Below are 23,480 nucleotides of genomic sequence, written 5' to 3'. Positions count from 1 at the left end.
GAGACTGACATTGTTAAGGGACCAAAGATCAGTGAATCGATGCAAACATTAAATGGCTTTTAAAAATTCAATTCCATTTAACAGGAAACTTACCGGCCAGCTAGAATGTCCAAAAGATTATTTTTGCACTAGCTAAATAAATCGGCAAAGCTCAATAAAAAGACGTTTTTATTTAAGGGAAAACAATCTTGGAGCAATAAATCACACCGTTGCCACGTCGCAAATGCTGTTCTGGTTCAGTCTAAGTAACAGTGATGATCAAAGTAGTGTTAATCCAGCAAATTGGACATCACCATTGACTTTATAAGGGGTGGGTGGGGAGGGGACACAGAGCTATGAAAATGGAATTCTCACTATTTAGTCAAGTTTCACGGGCATCCCAGCAACTTTTCCCGTGGCGTATGTAATGGCCCGAGTCACTCATGCCATAATTTCCTGGAAATAGTAATGGCGCACGCTGTAGATGCGAGTTTCTAGCAAATTCCAGCCTTGCATACTTTTAATAACCAATCTGCTAACTCAAAAGCTGAACAATTATAAAATATATCCTTTTTCTCCATCTCAAAAATACAATGCAGCAATCTATAAACATTGATCTTATTGTACAGCAGAAAGTACATAATTAACTTAATAAAGAATACAGCATTTAAATGTGAATAGTTCATCTTGCCTTATTAATTAATCTCACATCTAATCAGTAATAAGAATTAGAGGAACTGAGGACCTGGGAATTTAGTCAAACAAAAATACATCTACATTGTTATACGTAACTTATGATGACCATTAATGGATAATATTGCAGCACTTCAACTGGCTTGGAATGGGGTTGCAAAAAATGAATCACAAGCTATTACAGGAAAAAGTTGAAGTACTTTTGTGGAAATGTTACAGTAAAACAAATGCAGATACACGTGTGAAACTACATATACTTGTACATACACTGTGCAATCTGATAAAATTTTGGTGTAGATTTCACATCACGCACAGTGATATATAAATTTGTATATTTATTCATATTTTACTTAGTTTTCTAATACGCTCCACCTTTCACTTTGCCTAGTGTTGCTTTATAAGTAACAAATAAAAATCACTAATTGGAATAAGAATAATTTCCAACAAGATCACATTTTAAAAACTTAATGGCGCACAGAAGTAACTATACAATGATGGCTGAAACAGGATATTAAAGCTCTAAACGTTTCTTTCCCCCCAAAAAAACAATAATTGGAAAGGATAGAGTGGGGAAAATTATAAAGCTCCAACCTGCCGGCGTGACTGGGCTCATGGATCGATCCCCGTGCCGAATCGGGTAGGCCCGAGGTGCACACTATATTAAGCCTCGAGCCACATTTAAATTTGACCTGCGCTTCCCCAGGTAGCTCGCCAGCGAAGCGTATTTAAATTTCAGGTTGTTGCATTGCCAGCAGGTAGGTCCTGGGAGGGAGGACGGGGTAGAAAGTGATCGGGAGAAGGGGTACACAGGTGGTCGGCAACGGTCGTCGGGACTGCTATGGAGCCAAGAGCAGCACTCTTGCTCCCCGTTCAGATAAGTATTCTTTTAAACTTACCTTTTTGGTGTTGGCCTCCAGCGGTCCCTCTTCAGGGTAGTCCAATTTCGGAAAGGGGTCCTGAAACAAGGGCCTAATGCCTGTTTCATGCGCAGCTCCTGGACACCTATACTTCAGGTATTTACCAATATGGCAGGTGGTAAACTTCTACCACGGAATTTGCGCACGCACGGCATCCATCATTGAGGCTTAGATTGAGGTGCCCGTTTTATGCCCGTAAAACAGGCTCTTCGTCAACGAATTTCTAGGCCTGAATCTGTGTCAGTCACTGATTTCTACTGCTTCCCACTCTCTTGGAAGGAGAGGTTCTTCTTGTTCAAGAGCAATTCAATTAATATTACACAGGAGGAGCTAGTGAATCAGTGAGTAATAAAATGCTTTGAATGAAAGGCTTTTTTTTGTTCCTTCAGTTTTCTCCCCTCGTTTCCTGAAAGTATTGATTATTGCTGGAATATTGTTCCATGAGCACCAGCTAATCTCCATGTACTGTGTTCAAATAGCCATTTCTCATGTGCGGACCTAGACAGTGAGTGACATGGGTTATTTCACTTATTGGAGAAGGGGAGCATGGCCAAGCCTGATCTGGTCCTCACCCAATGTCTACACAAACATGCTTTCCCCCCAACTTTTATGGGTTTTCAAGTTTTCCAGTTAAAAACAGACAAAACTTGAACATGCTCACAGAAAGGCCAAGGTAATCTGTAAAGTATCTTTATCTTCCAAAAATAATCTTATTACTGTAACAAATTCAGACATTGTCTCAAATTGTGCTGCAGCTACAAAAGTTTCAGAAACTTGATACTACAACAGCAAACTGCTTATTGCCACCCTCAAATGCAGAATGATATCTGCTTTACGATGAGGAAAACTAATTTGGCAGGGGGATGGGCACCTGGATGTAGCATTGGAAAGGAGAAACAAGGTGCACAAAGGATTGGGAGAGAAAGATAGCACTAGAATAAGAAATAATACAGTATTCGGTGGATAAGAGAGTACAAGAAAGTCTAAGATTGGTTTACAGCGCATGTGCGCAAGCGCGGTAAATAAGGTTGGTGAGCTGCAGACGCAAATAGCCACATGGGAATATGATGTCATGGCGATAATGCAGATCTGGCAAAAAAAAGGGCAGGACTGGGTACTAAATATGCCTGGATACAAGGTGTTCAGGAAAGATAGGGAAGGAAAGAAAGGAGGGGGTTTGGCAGTATTAAAGAGAATATTGCAGTACTCGAGAGAAAGGATGTCCTGGAGGGGTCAAGGACAGAATCTATTTGGTTAGAGTTAAGAAACAATAGAGGTGCCATTACACGACTGGGTGTATTCTATAGGCCACCAACTAGTGGGAAGGATATAGAGGGGCAAATTTGCAGGGAAATTACAGAGAGGTGCAAAAGCCATAGAGTAGTGATAACAAGGGACTTCAGCTATCCTAATGTAGACTGGGATAGTAAGAATACAAGGGGGAGGAATTTTTGAAGTGTGTTCAGGAGAACTTTCTTGACTCGTACATTTCCAACCCAACGAGGGAAGAAGCATTGATGGATTTGGTTATGGGGAGTGAGGCGGGCCATGTGGAGCAAATGTCAGTGGGGGAACAGTTAGGGAACAGCAATCGTAGTATCATAAGGTTTAGAACAGCTATGGAAAAGGTCATGGACCACTCTAAAATAAAAGCACTCAATAGCAGGAGGGCCAATTTCAGTGAGATGAGAACAGATCTGGCCTGGGTAAACTTGAATCAAAGATTGGCAGGCAAAACTGTAATTGAACAATGGGCGGCCTTTAAGGAGGAGATGGTTCGGGTAGATTCCAGGTACATTCCCACGAGGGAGAAAGGTAGGGCAACAAAAGCCAGAGCTCCCTGGATGACAAGAGAGAGAGTAAGATGAAGCAGAAAAAAGGGGCGTATGACAGATGTCAGGTTGATAACACAAGTGAGAACCAGGGTGAATATAGAAAGTTGAGAGGGGAAGTGAAAAAGAATATAAGAGGGGCAAAGAGAGAGCATGAGAACAGACTGGCAGCCAACATAAATGGGAATCCAAAAGTCTTCTATAGGCATGTAAACAGTAAACGGGTAGTAAGAAGAGGGATGGGACCGATTAGGGACCAAAAAGGAGATCTACTCATGGAGGCAGAGGGCATGGCTGAGGTACTACATGAATACTTTGCATCTGTCTTTACCGAGGAAGATGCTGCTGTCAGAGTCTCAGTAAAGAAAGATGTAGTTGAGATACTGGATGGGCTAAAAATTGATAGAGGAGGTACTAGAAAGGCTAGCTGTACTTAAAATAGGTAAGTCACCTGGTTCGGATGGGATGCATCCTAGGTTGCTGAGTAATAAGAGTCAAAATTGCGGAGGTACTGGCCACAATCTTCCAAACATCCTTCGATACGGGGGTGGTGCCAGAGGATGGGAGAACTGCAAATGTTACACCCTTGTTCAAAAAAGAGCGTAAAGATAAACCCAGCAACTACAGGCCAGTCAGCTTAACCTCGGTGGTGGAGAAACTTTTAGAAACGATAATCCGGGACAGAATTAGCAGTCACTTGATTGATTAGGGAAAGCCAGCACGGATTTGTTAAAGGCAAATCGTGTTTAACCAACTTGATAGATTTTTTTGATGAGGTAACAGAGAGAGTAGATGAGGGCAATGCAGTTGATGTGGTGTATATGGACTTTCAAAAGGCGTTTGATAAAGTACCACATAATAGCCTTGTCATCAAGATTGAAGCCCGTGGAATAAAAGGGGCAGTAGCAGAGAGGATACAGAATTGGCTAACTAACAGGAAACAGAGTAGTGGTGAACGGTTGTTTTCCGGACTGGAGGGAGGTGTGCAGTGGTGTTCCGCAGGGGTCGGTACTAGGACCATTGCTTTTCTTGATATATATTAATGACTTGGACTTGGGTGTACAGGGCTCAATTTCAAAATTTGCAGATGACACAAAACTTGATAGTATAGTGAACAAGTGAGGAGGATAGTGATAGACTTCAAGAGGATATAGACAGGCTGGTGGCATGGGTGGACACGTAGCAAATGAAATTTAATGCAGAAAAATGCGAAGTGATACATTTCGGTAGGAAGAATGAGAAGAGGCAATATCAATTAAAGGGCACAATTCTAAAAGGGGTACAGGAACAGAGAGATCTGGGGGTATATGTACACAAATCGTTGAAGGTAGCAGGGCAGGTTGAGAAAGGTGTTAAAAAAGCATTCGGGATCCTCGGCTTTATAAATAGAGGCATAGTGTAGAAAAGCAAGGAAGTCACGATGAACCTTTATAAAACAATGGTTCGGCCACAACTGGAGTATTGTATCCAGTTCTGGGCACCGCACTATAGGAAAGATGTGAAGGCCTTAGAGAGGGTGCAGATGAAATTTACTAGAATGATTCCAGGGATAAGGGACTTCAGTTACGTGGACAGACTAGAGAAGCTGGGGTTGTTCTCATAGAGTCATAGAGTTATACAGCACGGATAGAGGCCCTTCGGCCCATCGTGTCCGCGCCGGCCATCAGCCCTGTCTACTCTAATCCCAAATTCCAGCATTTGGTCCGTAGCCTTGTATGCTATGGCATTTCAAGTGCTCATCCAAATGCTTCTTGAATGTTGTGAGGGTTCCTGCCTCCACAACCCTTTCAGACAGTGAGTTCCAGACTCCAACCACCCTCTGGGTGAAAAAGTTCTTTCTCAAATCCCCTCTAAACCTCCCGCCTTTTACCTTGAATCTATGTCCCCTTGTTATAGAACCCTCAACGAAGGGAAAAAGCTCCTTAGTATCCATCCTATCTGTGCCCCTCATAATTTTGTACACCTCAATCATGTCCTCCCTCAGCCTCCTCTGCTCCAAGGAAAACAAACCCAATCTTCCCAGTCTCTCTTCATAGCTGAAGCGCTCCAGCCCTGGTAACATCCTGGTGAATCTCCTCTGCACCCTCTCCAAAGCGATCACATCCTTCCTGTAGTGTGGCGACCAGAACTGCACACAGTACTCCAGCTGTGGCCTAACCAGTGTTTTATACAGCTCCATCATAACCTCCTTGCTCTTATATTCTATGCCTCGGCTAATAAAGGCAAGTATCCCATATGCCTTCTTTACCACCTTATCTACCTGTTCCGCCGCCTTCAGGGATCTGTGAACTTGTACACCAAGATCCCTCTGACCCTCTGTCTTGCCTAGGGTCCTCCCATTCATTGTGTATTCCCTTGCCTTGTTAGTCCCTCCAAAGTGCATCACCTCGCACTTTTCCGGGTTAAATTCCATTTGCCACTGTTCCGCCCATCTGACCAACCCATCTATATCGTCCTGCAGACTGAGGCTATCCTCCTCGCTATTTACCACCCTACCAATCTTTGTATCATCAGCGAACTTACTGATCATACCTTTTACATTCATATCCAAGTCATTAATGTAGACCACAAACAGCAAAGGACCCAGCACCGATCCCTGTGGTACCCCACTGGCCACAGGCTTCCAGTCACAAAAACATCCTTCGACCATCACCCTCTGCCTTCTGCCACTAAGCCAGTTTTGTATCCAAAGTGCCAAGGCACCCTGGATTCCATGGGCTCGTACCTTGACCAGTCTCCTGTGGGGGACTTTATCGAAGGCCTTACTGAAATCCATGTATACCACATCCACTGCGTTACCCTCATCCACATGCCTAGTCACCCCCTCAAAAAATTCAATCAAATTAGTCAGACATGATCGTCCCTTGACAAAGCCATGTTGACTATCCCTGATTAATCCTTGCTTCTCCAAGTGGAGACTAATTTTGTCCTTCAGAATTTTTTCCAATAATTTTCCTACCACTGATGTTAGGCTCACTGGCCTGTAGTTCCCCGGTTTTTCCCTACTCCCCTTCTTGAATAATGGTATTACATTAGCGGTTCTCCAGTCCTCTGGCACATCCCCTGTGGCCAGAGAGGTTCTGAATATATGTGTCAGAGCCCCCGCAATCTCCTCCTTTGCCTCACACAGTAGCCTGGGATACATTTCGTCCGGGCCTGGGGATTTATCCATTTTTAGGCCTGCTAAAACCGCCAATACCTCCTCCCGCTCGATGTTAATATGTTCGAGTATATCACAGTCCCCCTGCAGTATTTCTATGTCTACATCGTCCTTCTCCATAGTGAAAACAGATGCAAAAAATTCATTTAGAACCCCTCCTACATCTGCCGGCTCCACACACAGATTGCCATTTTTGTCCCTAACGGGCCCTATTTTTTCCCTAGTCATCCTCTTACCCTTAATATACTTATAAAACATCTTAGGATTTTCCTTTATTTTGCTTGCCAGTGTTATTTCATGGCCCCTCCTTGATCTCCTAATTTCTTTTTTAAGTATCCCCCTGCACTTTTTGTACTCCTCTAGGGCTTCCTCCGTCTTTAGCCTTTTGTATCTGCCAAAAGCCCTCCTTTTTTTCCTAATCCATTCTCGTATATCCCCTGACATCCAAGGTTCCCTGGAGTTCTTGGAACCACCCTTGACCTTTACGGGAACATGTTGCCATTGTATGGTCTCAATCTCCCTTCTGAAAGACTCCCATTGCTCCGATGCGGATTTTCCTACAAGCAGCTGATCCCAGTCCATTTTGGCCAGATCCTGCCTTATCCTATTAAAATCGGCCTTCCCCCAATTTAGAACCTTTATTTCCGGCCCCTCCCTATCCTTTTCCATGACCACCTTAAATCTCACCGAATTATGGTCACTGTCACCAAAGTGCTCACCTACTAGCACTTCTTCCACTTGGCCGGCCACATCCCCTAGAATTAGGTCCAGTACCGCCCCCTCTCTTGTAGGACTTTCTACATGCTGGCTCAAAAAGCTCTCCTGGATGCACGTTAAGAATTTTGTACCCTCCAAGCCTTTTACACTCTGAGTATCCCAGTTAATATTGGGGAAGTTGAAATCCCCCACTATTATTACCCTATTATTTGCACAATTTTCTGAGATTTGCCTACATATCTGTTCCTCTATCTCCCCCTGACTGTTTGGGGGCCTATAGTACACTCCCATCAAAGTGCTTGCCCCCTTTTTGTTTTTAAGCTCCACCCATATGGCCTCATTAGAGGAACCTGCTAATATATCATCCCTCCTTATGGCAGTAATTGATTCTTTAATTAATATTGCGACCCCCCCTCCTCTTATACCTCCCCCTCTGTCTCGCCTGAAGATTCTGTACCCCGGAATATTGAGCTGCCAGTCTTGCCCCTCCCTCAACCATGTCTCTGTGACTGCAACAATATCATACTCCCATGTGTTTATCAACACCTTCAGTTCATCCAACTTATTCGCAAGACTCCTTGCATTAAAATAGATGCCATCCAGCCTTGCCCTCACATATTTGCCCTGTCTTCCAAGCTGACTTGTTTTTTTCTCTATATTTGGCTGCACATCACCCCCTATTGTAGCTCCACTCTGTATCCCATCCCCCTGCCAAGTTGGAACAGAGAAGGCTGAGAGGAGATTTGATAGAGGTATTCAAAATCATGAAGGGTCGAGACACAGTAGATAGAGAGAAACTGTTCCCATTGGCGTAAGGGTGAAGAACCAGAGGACATATATATTAATGACTTGGACTTGGGTGTACAGGGCTCAATTTCAAAATTTGCAGATGACACAAAATTTGGTAGTATAGTGAACAAGTGAGGAGGATAGTGATAGACTTCAAGAGGATATAGACAGGCTGGTGGCATGGGTGGACACGTAGCAAATGAAATTTAATGCAGAAAAATGCAAAAGAATCAAAGGTGACATGAGGAAAAACTTTTTTACACAGCGAGTGGTTAGGATCTGGAATGCACTGCCAGAGGGGGTGGTGGAGGCAGATTCAATCGTGGCTTTCAAAAAGGATTTGGATAAGTACTTGAAAGGAAAATTTGCAGGACTACAGGGATAGGGCAGGGGAGTGGGACTAGCTGGATTGCTCTTGCATAGAGCCGGCATGGACTTGATGGGCCAAATGGCCTCCTTCCTCGCTGTAACCTCTCTATGATTCTATGAAAAGGATAGGTCTGGACAGGGAGCATGGGAAAAAGGGAGAGGCATGGAGGGGCTAGGATAGCAAATCCAAAGGCACAGTTGAAGAGGAAGGTTTTGAGGAGGAAGCAGGGAGGGGAGAACAGAGGATCCAGGTGCAGAGAATTGGGTAGAATGTAGTGGCTGAACGGTTACATAAAGCTTTGAAAATAAACCAAAGTATATATCCTGTGCTCCTCCTGCTTTACCATGCTCAGTTCAATACCAAGACACTAGTTGGCTTCAATCTGTTCCAACGTGCTATTTGTTTAAATTTAAACTAAATTTACATCAATACTTAGAGTAACAAAAAAAACCCAAAACACAGAATCCATTTGGAGAAGCAACATGCATTTCCCAATAAGGTGGTCAAAGGTTAAGAATCTTCGGAATGAGGAAAAGTGGAACATTCCTTATTAGCTAGTGCTAGATCTTTCCCCATTCCTCTGACAGCTTCCAGATCAAACACTGTGCGTCCTCTGGCTTATGAATTGGAGTATGCTCTTCTGCTGGCTCCTGGACTGGCCTCTCTCTATCCATTGCCGGCACCAAGCTGAAGCTTAGCTCCCCTGTTGGTTCCCAAACCAGAATTCAATGTATTGCTGCCTCCCCGCCCAGAGGCTTCCTTCCTCAGGCAGCTCACCCACTTCATCCCTCCTGCTTCTCACATAAAATCCTCGTTGTGTACAACCCTCCCACGACCCACACTGACTTCCTTATTGAGATATCCTCCCATAGACTCGGCACCAAGCAACTACTCATGCTTGATAATTTCAACCAAAACCTAAACTCCCTTACCCCCTCTCCTCTGACTTTTCTGCCCTCCTATCTTTACTCAGTCTCGCTCTTCACAAACTCTTCCACACACACTGCCCCCCTCAATCTCATCATCTATCATGGCCTATCCACTTCCGAGGTCTCAATCACCAACCCATCTTTGGTTTCTTAAGTCTCAGCCCACAAACTCGAGCATACCTGGTGCACAACCAGTTTCATCATTCAATACCAGATCTGGCATGACCATGTTGAGCAAATCCTGTCTTGCTCTGCTCAGCCAAATCCTCCTGGAGGGCAAGGGCAACGGCAACCCACAGCTCCTCGTCTTCAATTATAAACGGCTTTCTTCAACCTCTTCCCTCTGTCCCCTCACCTCCAATACCAAATGCAAACAGCTCATGGATTGCTTTGTTTCCATCCATGCAGCTGCCTCTGCCGCTACTTTCCCAACTCTGCTCCTGACCTCCTCGTCTCCTACCGTACATCAGTTCCTCTCTCGTCTCCAACCCTCCGCCCTCTTCAAGCTCATCTCTTCTCTGAGACCCAACCCTTGATTCCCTAACCATTCAACTACCCCTCCTGGCCTCCAGGCTTGCTGAAATTGTAGATGACTTTCTACTCAGTGATCATGCCTCTCCCTTTCCAAACCATTATGCACTCTCCTTAAAATTTTACCCTCAACTCAATCGTTCTCTCCAACTATTGCCCTATCTCCAACCTCCCTTTCCTTTCTAAGATCCTCAAACATGTTGCCGACTACTAGTTTTGTGTTCATCTCTCCCAAAACTTCCTGTTCAAATCCGTTCAGTCCAGCTTCCACTCTGCTCACATCACTGGAACGGCTCTGTCCAGAGTCACAAATGACTATGACTGCAGTAGGTTATCCCTCCTTGTTCTCCACAGCATTCAATATGGTTGGCAGCACCACCCTCCTTCACTTTCGAGCTCTGTGGAACTGTCCTCCCATGCTTCCATTTTTAACTGTCTGAATGCAACCAGCAATGGTTTCTCTTCCCTCCCACACATCCTCGTCTCTGGAGAATCCACAGATCTATCCTCGAGCCCCATTCTCTTTCTCATCTGCATGCTGCCCCGCAGTGATATCACCTGCATCATTACTGAATCATTATGGGGTCAGCTCCCAGTTTTTGCTGATGACATCCACCTCTGTCTCTCCACCACTTCCCTTGACTCCATGATCACCCCTATGCTGTCAGACTACCTTCCTGACATCTACTTGCGGATGAGGCAAAATTTCCTCCAACTGAACACTGGAAAATGGATGCTATCATTTTCAGTCCTGACCTTAAACATTGCCACTGACTCCATTCCTCACTTTAACCACCTGCTGAAGCTGAACCAGAGTGAAACTTTAGTGTTTTGTTCGACCCAGAGCTGAGCTTCAAATCTCACATGTTATTCATCACCAAGATCACTTACTTGCACCTCAATAAATACTGCCCTCCGTTGCTACCTCAGCCCCACTGCTACCAAAATGCTTATCCACTCCTCGTCGCCTGTAGACTTTATTTCTCCAATGCCCTCCTTCCATCCCCATCCTCCAATGACTTGTTCAAATTGGAGTTGCCCATATTATGCCCCAAACTAAGTATCATCACTCCTATCCTCTCTGACCTCCATTGATTAGCTTCCTACGTTCCAACGGATGAAATCTAAAATCCTTGACTGTATCTTAAAACTTTTCAATGGCCTCACACCGTATTATCTCTGCTCTCACATCTCTTTGTTCTCCGACTCTGGCCTATTGTACGTTAGGGTTAGGGTTATCCTCCTTGTCTTAGTCCAACCATTGGTGGCACAGCCTTCAGCCACCTCAGCCCTACTCTCTTGAACTCCCTGCCCAGATCTCTCCGCCTCCCCACTTCTTTCTCCAGCTTTAAAAACCTTTTGAAAACCCATCTTTTTGACCAAGCTTTCATTTACCTCTCTTAAATCTGGCATCATGACTTGAAGTTTGTTTGTGTATTCCTTTTTTCCTCCCCCCACCACCACCCCCCCCACCCAATGTAAATATTTTGGGATGATTTTTATGTTAAAGGTGATAAATAAATACACGTTTTTGTTAGTTACCAAGGAGGAGGGTGGTTACATCTGACCTAGCCAATTTTCCACCTCCCATTAAAAGGAACATGCATCCCACTGACTAGAACAGAACTGGCAGTAACAATGCTAAAGTTTGCACTGATTGCTATGCCCTCCTGAAGAAGCAAATTTCATGGTCTTTAGTGGAAAGAAAGGGCAAAGAAAATTCAAAAGGTAATTTTAAGAGATAAACAATCATGTAAAGTCAACTTGATAATTTAGGTCAACAAAAAATGTGGTTGTTCTTAGCAACTGGTTAGTGCAATTCATTTCTTTCATTTATCAAAGGAACAGGACTGATGTAGTGTAGTTAAAATATAGATGCCAATCAGTAGTGCTATTTCCTCAGATACAAGATTACAAACCAACATACAAATTTCAGTTCCCTCTTCTTAGCAAAGACCAAACAAACTGTATATTTTCATATCTTGCTTATATTTTAATTAACATAAATGTTCTACTATTGCTTGATTAATCAATGGTAGTTGATTAAGAAATGCTCAGTTTGAAACAAAGCAGTTGGCAAACGTGTTTTCAAGCCTGGTAAAAATGTGATCATTTCCTCCTTTATATTCAGATTGCTACTCACCATTCCCTCTGCCTCCATTTCTGCAAGGCGGGTCCTGTGTTTTCTACCTAATCGCAAGACTTTTTTCCAAGTATAGTAGTATTCCACACACTGTGCCATTGTCTTTGACTTTACCTGTATTAAGGTAACAAAGTTAATTGTGTTGCATTACAATGAGAATTCCATAGTCCATACATGTTTGCTTACTAACAGAGGTTTTACATTAACCTTTAAAACAGAGCTTGTTTACCGTGATAGGAACAAGTTGTAGATGCACGTTATATATACTCCTATACAAAAGTAGAAATTTACATCCCTATTTGAGACTAAAAGGGTGGCTATCTTATTTGCATGTTATATCCTCCATCAGGTTTCCCTCCTGACAACACATTTTTGCCAAAGACAGTGGACCCACAGTAACACAACAGTGCATTCCAAAGCTATTCTGTTCCTCTGGCACTGGAATTTACATTTTTACCGTATACCTCTGTGAAGTGCCTTGGGACATTTTTCTATATATAAAAGGTGCTATATAAATACAAGTAGTAGTAGTTGTTGTTGTTACCTTCTCTCCCAACTTCTCTGCAAGCTCCCATTGTACAGAACCGTGGTAAGACCACACCTGGACAACTGCGAACAGTTCTAGTCTCCACACTATAAAAAGGATATAGAAGCACTGGAGGTGGTGCAAAAAAGATTTACTAGGATGATACCAGAAATGAGAGGTAATACCTATCAGAGAAGATTGAATAGGCTGGGGCTCTTTTCTCTAGAAAACAGAAGATTGAGGGGAGACTTGATAGAGGTCTTTAAGGTTATGAATGAGTTTGATAGGGTAGAGGTAGAGAAGATGTTTCCACTTGCAGGGGGGACCAGAACGAGGGGCCATAAATATAAGATAGGCACTAATAAATCCAATAGGGAATTCAGGAGAAACTTCTTCACCCAGAGAGTGGTAAGAATGTGGAACTCGCTACCACAAGGAATAGCTGAAGTGACTAGCATAGATGCATTTAAGGGGAAGCTAGACAAACACATGAGGGAGAAGGGAATAGAAGGATATATTGATAGGGTTAGATGAAGAAGGGTGGAAGGAGGCTCACGTGGAGCATAAACACCGGGATGGACCTGTTGGGCCGAATGGCCTGTTTCTGTGCTGTATATTCTTTGTAATTGTTGATTTAAAATCAGACAGCACAGCAGGTTGGACACACACACACACACACACACACACACACACACACAAAATCCACAGACAACACCAGTACTGAAGATTGGAGGGAGAGTTGCCATTTAAATATCACGGCACTGGAGCAGCAAAGCAACAGTGGATAGGAATACACTGATTGAAATTAGGGGAACAGAGAGAAAGTGTATTTTGTAGGTGGATGACATGAAAGTGAGAATTTTGGTGGCTAGAAGTTTTGTAATGTTAACCCTCATCTTATACAAGTAGAATATCAGGGACTGTCTTATATGGGGCCTGCTTGTACGCAAGTATATAAAGTAAGAATAACTGCACATGCACTTGATTTCTAGATTGCACACGAAAACATAGTGAACGGAATACATGCATTACCTAATGCCACATTTATTGCAACACAAATAATTTTTAGTCAAGTTTTAGGATGTACATTTCCCAACCATGCACAGGCTCCACAATCAAAAAGGGCCTACAAAACCAGCCTCCCAAGAATATGTCTCCTTTTAAGTCATATTAACAAATAAAATAGAGGTTTTGCTTTTTGAAACATGATAGAACTCTGCTTCTGTAAAATTTGTCAACAGGGCAGATGTCACTTTGTGGACTTTTTTTTCTGGACCTGACACATGCTTCCAAAGGTGAAGAGAGATGGAGTGAAGCATTTATCTATTTTCTGCTGAGGCTGAACATTCATCTATTGGCCTTCAATTTGGCTCAGTATTTACACTCTCTCACATTTGAGTCAGGAGGTTATGGGATCAAGCTCCACTCCAGAATTTGGGCACATAATCTAGGTAGACATTTCCGTGCAGTACCAAGGGAGTGGTGCATTGTTGAAGGTACATTTTTCAGATGAGACATTAAACTGAGCCACAGTTTTCCTGTTCAGGTAGGCAGAAATTATCTTAAGGCTTAATGCACAGAAGAGTACGGAAGTTCTCAGTGTTTTGGCCAACAGTTATCTCCAAAAATACCAAAACAGATTAACTGTTTATTTATTTCACTGCTCTGATGGGACTTTGCTGTGCACAAATTGGCTGCCACATGTGCCTATAAAACAACAGTGACTGCACTTCAAAAGCAGTTCAATAGCAGCGAAGTACTTTGGGACAACCTGAAGACACGAAGGCCACTATGTAAATGCAAGTTTTATTTCTTTCTTTGCTTGGACACTTCTAAAACTTTTCCCGGACCATGGCAAAAACTATGCAAACAGAAAAAAAAAGTCATCTCTCCTGCAGCAAAATGTGCCTTTTGTTGATCCCTTATAGTAAAAACCTGGGCCACACTATCTTCAAACATCACCATTAATAATACAATTCGTACTACACCTAGTAACATGATATATACTTTTAGATTGGCAATAGGCACAAACAAAATGAGTGAGCATTTGCTAGGTACCCCTAACTCAAAACAACTGATGGATACTCAGACATATATTCAATCATTTTCTTCTGTTTCATCATTAAAAAGCTCTTCATAATACTGTTTCCATAATAAAAACCACATACAATGAGACAGAAACACACATCAAGTATGCCTACAACTAACTTCAGAAATTATGTAAATCCAGCTTGTTACTAAATCGCAACACTAATAACAAATAATGTTTGTTGGGCATGATGCGCTTTTTATGAAAATGAATACTCCTAGGACAATACATCTGAGAAAAAAGGTGGAAAAAAGGGTTACTTTCTAATGGTCAAGTTTTTAGGATGTGATAAACTTGATATTCTTGACAAGAAATTTAAGAGCTAATGTGGATAATTATTGGCACTCTGTTACTAAATCTGATTGCTAAATTGCTTTAAAATTATTTATACAGTTATCACTGACACGGAGGTTTGTTTCCCCTCCCATTTCACAGATATTATTCTTTCACCTCCAAGTTCACAGTGGCACTCTTTTGCCCCCCACTTCATGCTAACGCTGGTCTTCCCCTACCCGTTCAATTCATGGCAGCACAATTTTACCCCCCACACACTGGTTTACACTGACAATCTTCTCTCACCCTTCTCCCAAAGCTCACAATGGCACTCTTGTTACCCAACCCAGGGAATGGAACCCTGCTGTACACCTTGGGTGGGAATTGCTGAGCTTGCAAAGTTACAGCAAAAAATCACATTGTGTACTCAAGTTCACAAGTTTTACACAAAGGAATGCAATTTGATGAAATTAGGTGTACATATTCCTGGAAGGATCATTGCTTTTCCATCTAGACTTTTCATTCTCATTTGTGGTTCAGCCACAGCTGGAGTAGTGTGTCCAATTCTGGGCACCGCACTTTAGGAAGGATGTGAAGGCCTTAGAGAGGGTGCAGAAAAGATTTACTAGAATGGTTCCAGGGATGAGGGACTTCAGTTCCGTGGATAGACTGGAGAAGTTGGGGTTGTTCTCCTTAGAGCAGAGAAGGTTAAGAGGAGATTTGATAGAAGTGTTCAAAATCATGAAGGGTTTAGATAAAGTAAATAAAGAGAAACTGTTCCCATTGGCGGAAGGGTCACAGGACACAGATTTAAGATGATTGGCAAAAGAACCAAAGGCGACATGAGGAAAAACATTTTTCCGCAGCGAGTAGTTATGATCTGGAATGTGCTGCCTAAAAGGGTGGTGGAAGCAGATTCAATCGTGGCTTTCAGAAAGGAATTGGATAAATACTTGAAGGGAAAAAATTTGCAGGGCTACGGGGAAAGAGCAGGGGAATGGAACAAACTGGATCGCTCTTACAAAGAGCCGGCACAGGTTCGATGGGTCGAATGGCCTCCTTCTGCGCTGTAACCATTCTATGATTCTTCTAAGTTCCCTTGGAACAGTATCAACACTATGTAAGAGCTGGGAATCCTAGTGAGGAGTTCTAGATTTTCGTCTGCAAACGTGGACAAGGTGGACACTAACTTTAAAACAGAGTCAGCTCAGTTGCCGTGTATGCAACCTGTACAGCTGAAAATACAACATGGGCTCCAAAACATCAGGGATAATTTACCTTGTTGTGCTTAACATCATGAATATTCAGATAGCCTAATTTTTTCATTTTTGTGCAATTATTTATGTACTTCTAATCAACAATTACATTAAAGGATCAGTCTGTATAAAAAATGTTAGCACTGGACAAAAATGGTGCAGTGGTTATTTAATATACAGAATTATTTTTATAGTTAATATTTTTCACTTCTCAATCCAGAAACATAAGCACTTATTGCATTTTGATTGTATATAGTGTATTGTGCGTACTATCAAAATACAATAAATTGTTAATCTACTCACATGCAAACTCTCAACTTTTTAAACTGGCAGTCAGTGTTTCAACACAGAAGGTAGTTTCCCAATCCCCACATTGAGGTAGTTTTGCCCTCCCCTCCCCCATCCTTGCACCCTCTGATTCCCCTCCCCATCCCTCTCCTCCACCTCTTGTTCGCACCCCCTCCCCACCATTGCCCTTTCCCCCTCACCTTTGCTTTCCTTTCCCCCTGTTCTCCCTTCCCACTTTTCTCCTTTCTCTCGCCATCACACAAATTTGCATTGCAGTAGATAAGGTACCTCATTAAAAATCACAACATATTTCAAGCAATCACAGTTTTTCTTCATCTATTTGTACAGCAAGTCTGTTTGTAAGAACACTTATAAAACTTTCAATTAAGGGTCAAATTTGCTAAAAATACAAATGCTAAAAAACGAAGTTAAAGAATGAAATTGTTTATGGTGACAAAAAAAACAGAAGGTAGAAAAATGAGGATCAAAATAGTTTTAAGTTGGGAGAAAATAAGCAAATGGAGGAAAGAAAATAAATTTGCACTGAGAATTTTTAGTTTGCAGAGTGATTGGATTTGAATGCAATTAAAACATTTTTTATATTTGATTACAATTAAAACTGTTTTTCCTTATACCGTTTACTGTTTAATTTAGTCATGGAGCAACTATTATTTTGGGAAAAGCAAACTTTGAGAGCAGGTGCATCCACTGGGGTTGGAAACCAGCCCGAAAGCTCATTGCTTGTGCTCCAAGCAGGAAAAACCCCATAAAGAAATCTAGACAGTGACAACTTCTGCACTGCAAATGCCTTTTCTATTAGATAACATGTAGCTTTTACAAACCTTCTATGTGGCAGAATATAGCCATGAGGAAATATTCACTTTCACATTTGGACCTGCTATAATGAGGCTCATGGTTAACTTGAGGTAAGAGGGATGCAGCTCCTTTAAATGTTGTGCAGCAGAGCAAATCTCATTGATTTTATGGGCACCAGAAATGATGCTAATATTTATCTCAAATGTAGACACTGACTGTAATATGCTGAAAGACCTGAAGTATTACAATACCACATTTAATAACTTACAAACGTAGTAACTGTTTCAGGCAGAAAAGCTTCGCTTCATCGAGCCACAGTATTCCCTTCGTGCATTTCTAACAGCCCTGAATCTCATTTGTTGACAAGGACCTGTCTAGTTCCTTCTTGAAACCCATTAAGGTTTTTGTATCACCACCCATGTTAATAATCTGTTGCACATACTTACCTGTCTTTTAGTTTAAAAAAAAGTTCTTCCTGCATTTCCTATTTTCTTTTTTTGTCCTTAATTTGTAAACAGTACCCCTCGTGCTTAAATCCTGTACACAGCAGAAAATCGTACTTGGATCCAATTTATTTGAGTTTTTTTTTAAAAAAATTGGGTTCGGTTTTTAAGACATTAACTCAGCTATTTATTGCACACATCTCAATGGAGTGACGTTGCCGGAGGTGCTCGCTAAGTCGCATGTGACCTAAATTGAGGCAGGTATGGGTGCTCAAAGCAAGGCTGATGGAAGATGGTCCACACCACTACATTACCAACAAAAGAGCAAAACACCGATTCAGTTTTATATTGGTCAGCTGTAAGTTTGTTCGAGAAGAGGTTGGTATCTTGGCCACTAAAGTTATAAAGAAAAAAGCCAAAATCAGTCTCCCTAGCCCGAGGGTGCTGAGGCCAATTTTAGGAACCTTACTGGTAGGTCAGCTAACTCAGTACAGACCAGGAATCAAACTTAGCACCTTCTGGTCTGTGTGGTACAAAGCCATACTGCCTTTAACATCTGATGTGGAGATGCCGGTGATGGACTGGGGTTGACAATTGTAAACAATTTTACAACACCAAGTTATAGTCCAGCAATTTTATTTTAAATTCACAAGCTTTCGGAGGCTTCCCCCTTCGTCAGGTGAATGATGTGAAACCCAGGTGAACGATTTTCACATCGTTCACCTGACGAAGGGGGAAGCCTCCGAAAGCTTGTGAATTTAAAATAAAATTGCTGGACTATAACTTGGTGTTGTAAAATTGTTTACAATTTAACATCTGAGGCTTTAGAGGGACTCAGCACTGATGTATCATATAATATGTACAGCACAGGAGGCGGCCATTTGGCCCATCATGCCTGTGCCAGCTCTTCGAAAGAGCTATTCAATTAGTCCCATAGCCCTGTAATTTTTTTCCCTTCAAGTATTTATCTAATTCTCTTTTGAAAGTTACTATTGGATCTGCTTCCACCATCCTTTCAGGCAGTGCATTCCAGATAATTACAACTCACTGCGTAAAAAAATGTTTTCTCATGTCGTCTTTGGCTCTTTTGCCGATAACCTTAAATCTGTGTCCTTTCGTTACTGACCCTTCTGTCACTGGAAACAGTTTCTCCTTATTTACTCTATCAAAACCCTTCATGATTTTGATCACCAATATCAAATCTCCTCTTAACCTTCTCTGCTCTAAGGAGAGCAACCCCAGCTTCTCCAGTCTCTCCACACAACTGAAGTCCCTCGTCCCTGGTATCATTCTAGTAAATCTCTTCTGCACCCTATCTAAGGCCTTGACATCCTTTCTAAAGTGTGACGCCCAGAATTGAACACAATACTCCAGCTGAAGCCTAACCAGTGTTTTATAAAGGTTTGGCGTAACCTCCTTGCTTTTGTACTCTATGCCTCTATTAATAAAGCCCAGGATCCCATATGCTTTTTTAACATCCTTCTCAACTTGTCCTGCCACCTTCAAAGATTTGTGTATGTGCACCCCCAGGTTCCTCTGTTCCTGCACCCCCTTTAAAATTGTACCATTTCATTTATATTGCCCCTCCTCATTCTTCCTACCAAAATCAATCACTTCACACTTCTCTGCATTAAATTTCATCTGCCATGCGTCTGCCCATTTCACCTGTCTATGTCCTCCACTTTGTTTACTACATTTTCAAGTTTCAAGGCATCTGCAAACTTTGAAATTATACCCTTTATACCGAAGTCCAGGTCTTTAATATTATATATATATATATATCTCAATCAAAAAATGTCTGCTGCACCAATATGCTGTGCCAGGCAGCATTTGGATGCAAGTTCATTCCCATACTGGAAGTTCCTTTTCTTGGCTGGCAGTCAGGAAGTATGGTGCTTCCCTATAAGGAAGGAAGAAGAGAAAGCCAATAGCCATGTTAACCTGGAGATGCTTTCATACCTCCTAATGGCCAGCTACACAGTGGCTTAAGCAGTACCTTGAGAGAAGGCTGCTTGCTAGTCCTTGCCAGGGAATAGTAATCTAAAGGGAGAGGAAAAAACTGTACTGATTTAAGTTTCAATAAACAGACTGATACTTGTGGTTTAATTTGTATTTTTCAGACTGAAATGATTTATTTTAGTATGTAAAACAATCTAAATGGATTACCCAAATGTTATTTTACAAAAAACAGCTAGAATCAACATGATGCCCAACCCATGAATAGGAGTGAAAAAGAGTGAGAGAATAAGTATTCTTTGGCTATTCATATTTAGAAATAAAATAGATCAAATCTATATAAAATAGTAACCACCTCCATTCTGTGACAGAAATGTTTTGACACAACAATGCTTTCCGCTTTGGCTCGAAGATCTAACAAAGATTAAGGTCACATTCTTCATAGTAACTTCAAACAAAATCTGAAGCCTTCATGGGTCCAATTTTATTTTTGTGCATTTCATCTGTAACAAAGAGTTGCATTGCAAGGGATCAAACAAGCTGCAGCAAAATCTCATTTTACAGTTTAGGAAGCAACAGGAAGTGAAAGGAGGTCAATTATATTTTTGCCCATGACAAAATGTACCCCCACCATCGCCCCCCCCCCCCCCCAACCCAAGGAAGTAAAATAATAGTACATATAACCAGAGTATTATTAAAAATGTAAATGGTTTAACCAACAGATGTAATTATCACTCTGAAAAATGTAAAAAAATGAGTGAAAGCTATCGACAGCATGCTGACACTCCAATGTACAAAGGTGCTAGATATAAAAAATTATAATTTTAATTAACTGAGTTTAACGAATGAAGTGCAGGCTTGAGCATATTTACAGAACACAATTAGAATGATGAAATTGTCAAATTAAAACATACCAAAGCTCACAAGAAAATGCCTTCCAGCTTGTACAATCAGCCTCATCATTGATTCTGCCCCACTTACTCTGTCACGGGAGAGAAAATTCTTCCATACCCCAAAGGCTAGTTCAGAAAATTCCTCAATATCTACCTATACTTAACACCTGTTATTCAAAATGACCAACTGTTTTTCACAGTTAATATTTTCAATATCCCAGCAATGAAACATTTGACCATCACTGCCTGCCCGTATTCCCACAGAGTGTGTGTATGTGTGAGAGAGAGAGAGAGAGAGAGAGAGAGAAATCCTCATAATCTCAACTCACATTTGAGTCTTATTAACTTTGTACTTGGACTATTGGCACAGGACTAGATAATGCAAGTTAAACATCAACACCCCTGAGAACAGCACTCATTTTATAAACCAGCTGGAAATCTGTATGTTATAGTGATGGTAAAATGAAACATGGCAATAAAAACAAGCAATAAATCTATCAGCTCTTCTGGTGGCTCATTGGTAAATATAATGTCCAGTGTAGAACTGTGGTTTACAGGTTCAATACCTCTAATTAACCACAACATGAGTTGGAACATTACTGGGAAAAGAAGAAAAATCAGCCAGAGCATCCACTCCTGACTGCTATCCAGTCAATCCTGCTGCAAGGTATATTTGTGGGATAAGAATGTGCTGGCCACAACCCATTGTCCAGTTCACACCTGAAGAATGCCATGTAGGTGAGGTCAGCCCCAGTGCAACTGTACAGCATGAATCATTGACTTCGGGAGAGAAGGGGAGGAAATTGGAGAGGGAAAAAAACTAATAAGTGAATTATTGGAAGCTGTTTGCAGTCACTTTAAGGAACTGTTTGGCTGGTGACATATCAGATTTAAAATATTCAAAATATGAATTTTTTCCTCTTCTTCCTGCCAAAAATTACTCAAAAACCAGAAACTGGCTACACTGCATCACACTATTGTAAAGAGAAAGAGTATAGTGACATCATCAACCACTTTTATTTATATAGCACCCTTAAAGGAGAAAACTGTCCCAAGGCACTTTACAGAGGGAGAATTAAAAAAAAGAGAAAAAGATGTGGGCCATAGTAGGAGAGTTAGGAGAAGTGATAAAGCCTGGTCAAAAAGATGGGTTTTAAGAGAGCTTTTAAAGACAGAGATAGAAGGCTTACAGAAGGAGTTCCAAAAAGTAGGCCCAAGGTGGCTGAAAGGCTGTGTCACGAATAGTGGGGCGAATGGACTAGGGAACGGTTAGAATGCCAGAATCAAATAAGCCAAGGAGAACTGGATGGGACAAAAAGCCATAGGAGGTTGCAAAGAGAGTGGGGTGAGCTCGTGGAGGGATTTCAAAATGAGGACGAGAAGTATAAATTTAATGCGTTTCGAGAAAAGGAGCCAGTGTCGATCAGTAAGGATGAGGGTGATGGGCGAGTGGGACTTGCACAGGACAAAATACAGACAGCTGTGTTTTGAATGAGTTGGGGTTTATGAAGGGAGGAGGATGGGAGACCAGCTAGAAGGGAGAAAATGTGGATTCGGGTTTCAGCAGCAGTGGGGTGAGGGAGATGGAGGCAGGTGATGTTGCAGGGATGGAAGGACATGCTTTTAGTGTTCTATAAAATGTGGGGTTTGTAACTCAATTCTGGGGGAATAGTGCATCAAGGTTTTCCATGGCTTGATTCAACCCGAGAAAGTAATTGGGCAGGGAAATCAGTTGCAAGGGAGCAGAGTTACGGCAGGAGCTGAAAATAATGGCCTTGGCATTCCCGATATTCAGTTGAAGTTTTGATTTATCCACACCCTAAATGTCAGTCAGACAGTCTGACAGCAAAAGGCGATCATGGGGTTGAGGGAAATGGTGGAGAGGTGGAACTGGATGTTGTCAGCAAACATATGGAAGCTGAACTTCTGCCTGTAGATAAGGTAGCTGAAGGATAACATATATAAACTAAAATATATAAATAAAAACATACATACAATGACAAAAGTCCATAACGAATCAAATGCCTTTCATTGGAATGGATTCAGATTGAATAAGAGTCTGATAAATATCAATAGTTCTATTTCTCCATTTTGTCTTGTAAACCTTAGTTGCATGTCTGCCCTGGGGTGTCATTCAAGCAGGGAATAATTCTGAGCAGAATGTTCTCAACAGTCAAAAGATTTCAGATGGACTGCTATTCTAATGTGAACTCCTGCTTTTAACCTCTTGGATGTCAAAATATTTGCTAAATCCATTAACATAGAGGTTCTCCACCTCACATATGCATATCTATTCATTACACATTAAAAGCAGTCTCCTGCTCTGACCTCTTACCATACTCCACCCTCCACCACCTTGTAACTCTGCTCTATCTTCCTCTTGCCCCACCCCCCCAGCACCAAACCTGTCCCACCCCACTCTATCAGCTGAGTTATCTGACATGAATCAGGGCTGAAGTAAGGGCACCACAAACAGAAAGAGGAAAAAAAATCAACCAGGTTTCCTGTTCCTCATCACTTATTATGTGCACAAATCTGGGACTCATTGCTGCTGAGAGCGAGCACACAGCTGTTTGAATTTTTCTCCACAGCCGGTGGCTGCTGAGAAAACAGTTCCCGTTAGGTTGTCATCCTTTTGAAGTGGAATAAATTTTGCTGTGCGCCATGTAGACGAGAGAACACTACATATTGCTAATGGCCACCAATGTATAAAATATGAAAATAGTAAACACTGAAGCATTGAGCACTTGGTATGTAATCCTGTGAGATAACATGTAGCGTAACAATCACCAAAACACTACCAAACCCTTTAAAGCAATGCTCTAAGGTAAGCTTGGACAGTACCATATCCTCTAGTATTTACTGTAAGAGTCTTGTATA

At 41.8% G+C, this 23,480-nt stretch overlaps 1 protein-coding gene and 1 long non-coding RNA gene across 13 annotated transcripts in view; one reads left to right on the top strand and one right to left on the bottom strand.

The window, feature by feature from the left end:
• Nucleotides 1–23,480, bottom strand: part of LOC137324497 (transcriptional-regulating factor 1-like) — a 217,217-nt gene that overhangs the window by 7,755 nt on the left and 185,982 nt on the right. For all 12 annotated transcript variants that reach the window (XM_067988840.1, XM_067988838.1, XM_067988841.1 and 9 more), the window contains one exon: nucleotides 12,061–12,174. In XM_067988840.1, the coding sequence (XP_067844941.1) occupies nucleotides 12,061–12,174 (114 nt within the window). The remainder of the gene's footprint in view (nucleotides 1–12,060; nucleotides 12,175–23,480) is intronic.
• LOC137324498 (uncharacterized) overlaps nucleotides 1–23,480 on the top strand; it is a 95,896-nt gene that overhangs the window by 13,999 nt on the left and 58,417 nt on the right. The window lies entirely within an intron of this gene.

This window comes from Heptranchias perlo, chromosome 8, assembly GCF_035084215.1.
Source record: "Heptranchias perlo isolate sHepPer1 chromosome 8, sHepPer1.hap1, whole genome shotgun sequence".
Lineage (NCBI taxonomy): Eukaryota > Metazoa > Chordata > Chondrichthyes > Hexanchiformes > Hexanchidae > Heptranchias > Heptranchias perlo.
This window is presented reverse-complemented; position numbering and strand designations above follow the sequence as displayed.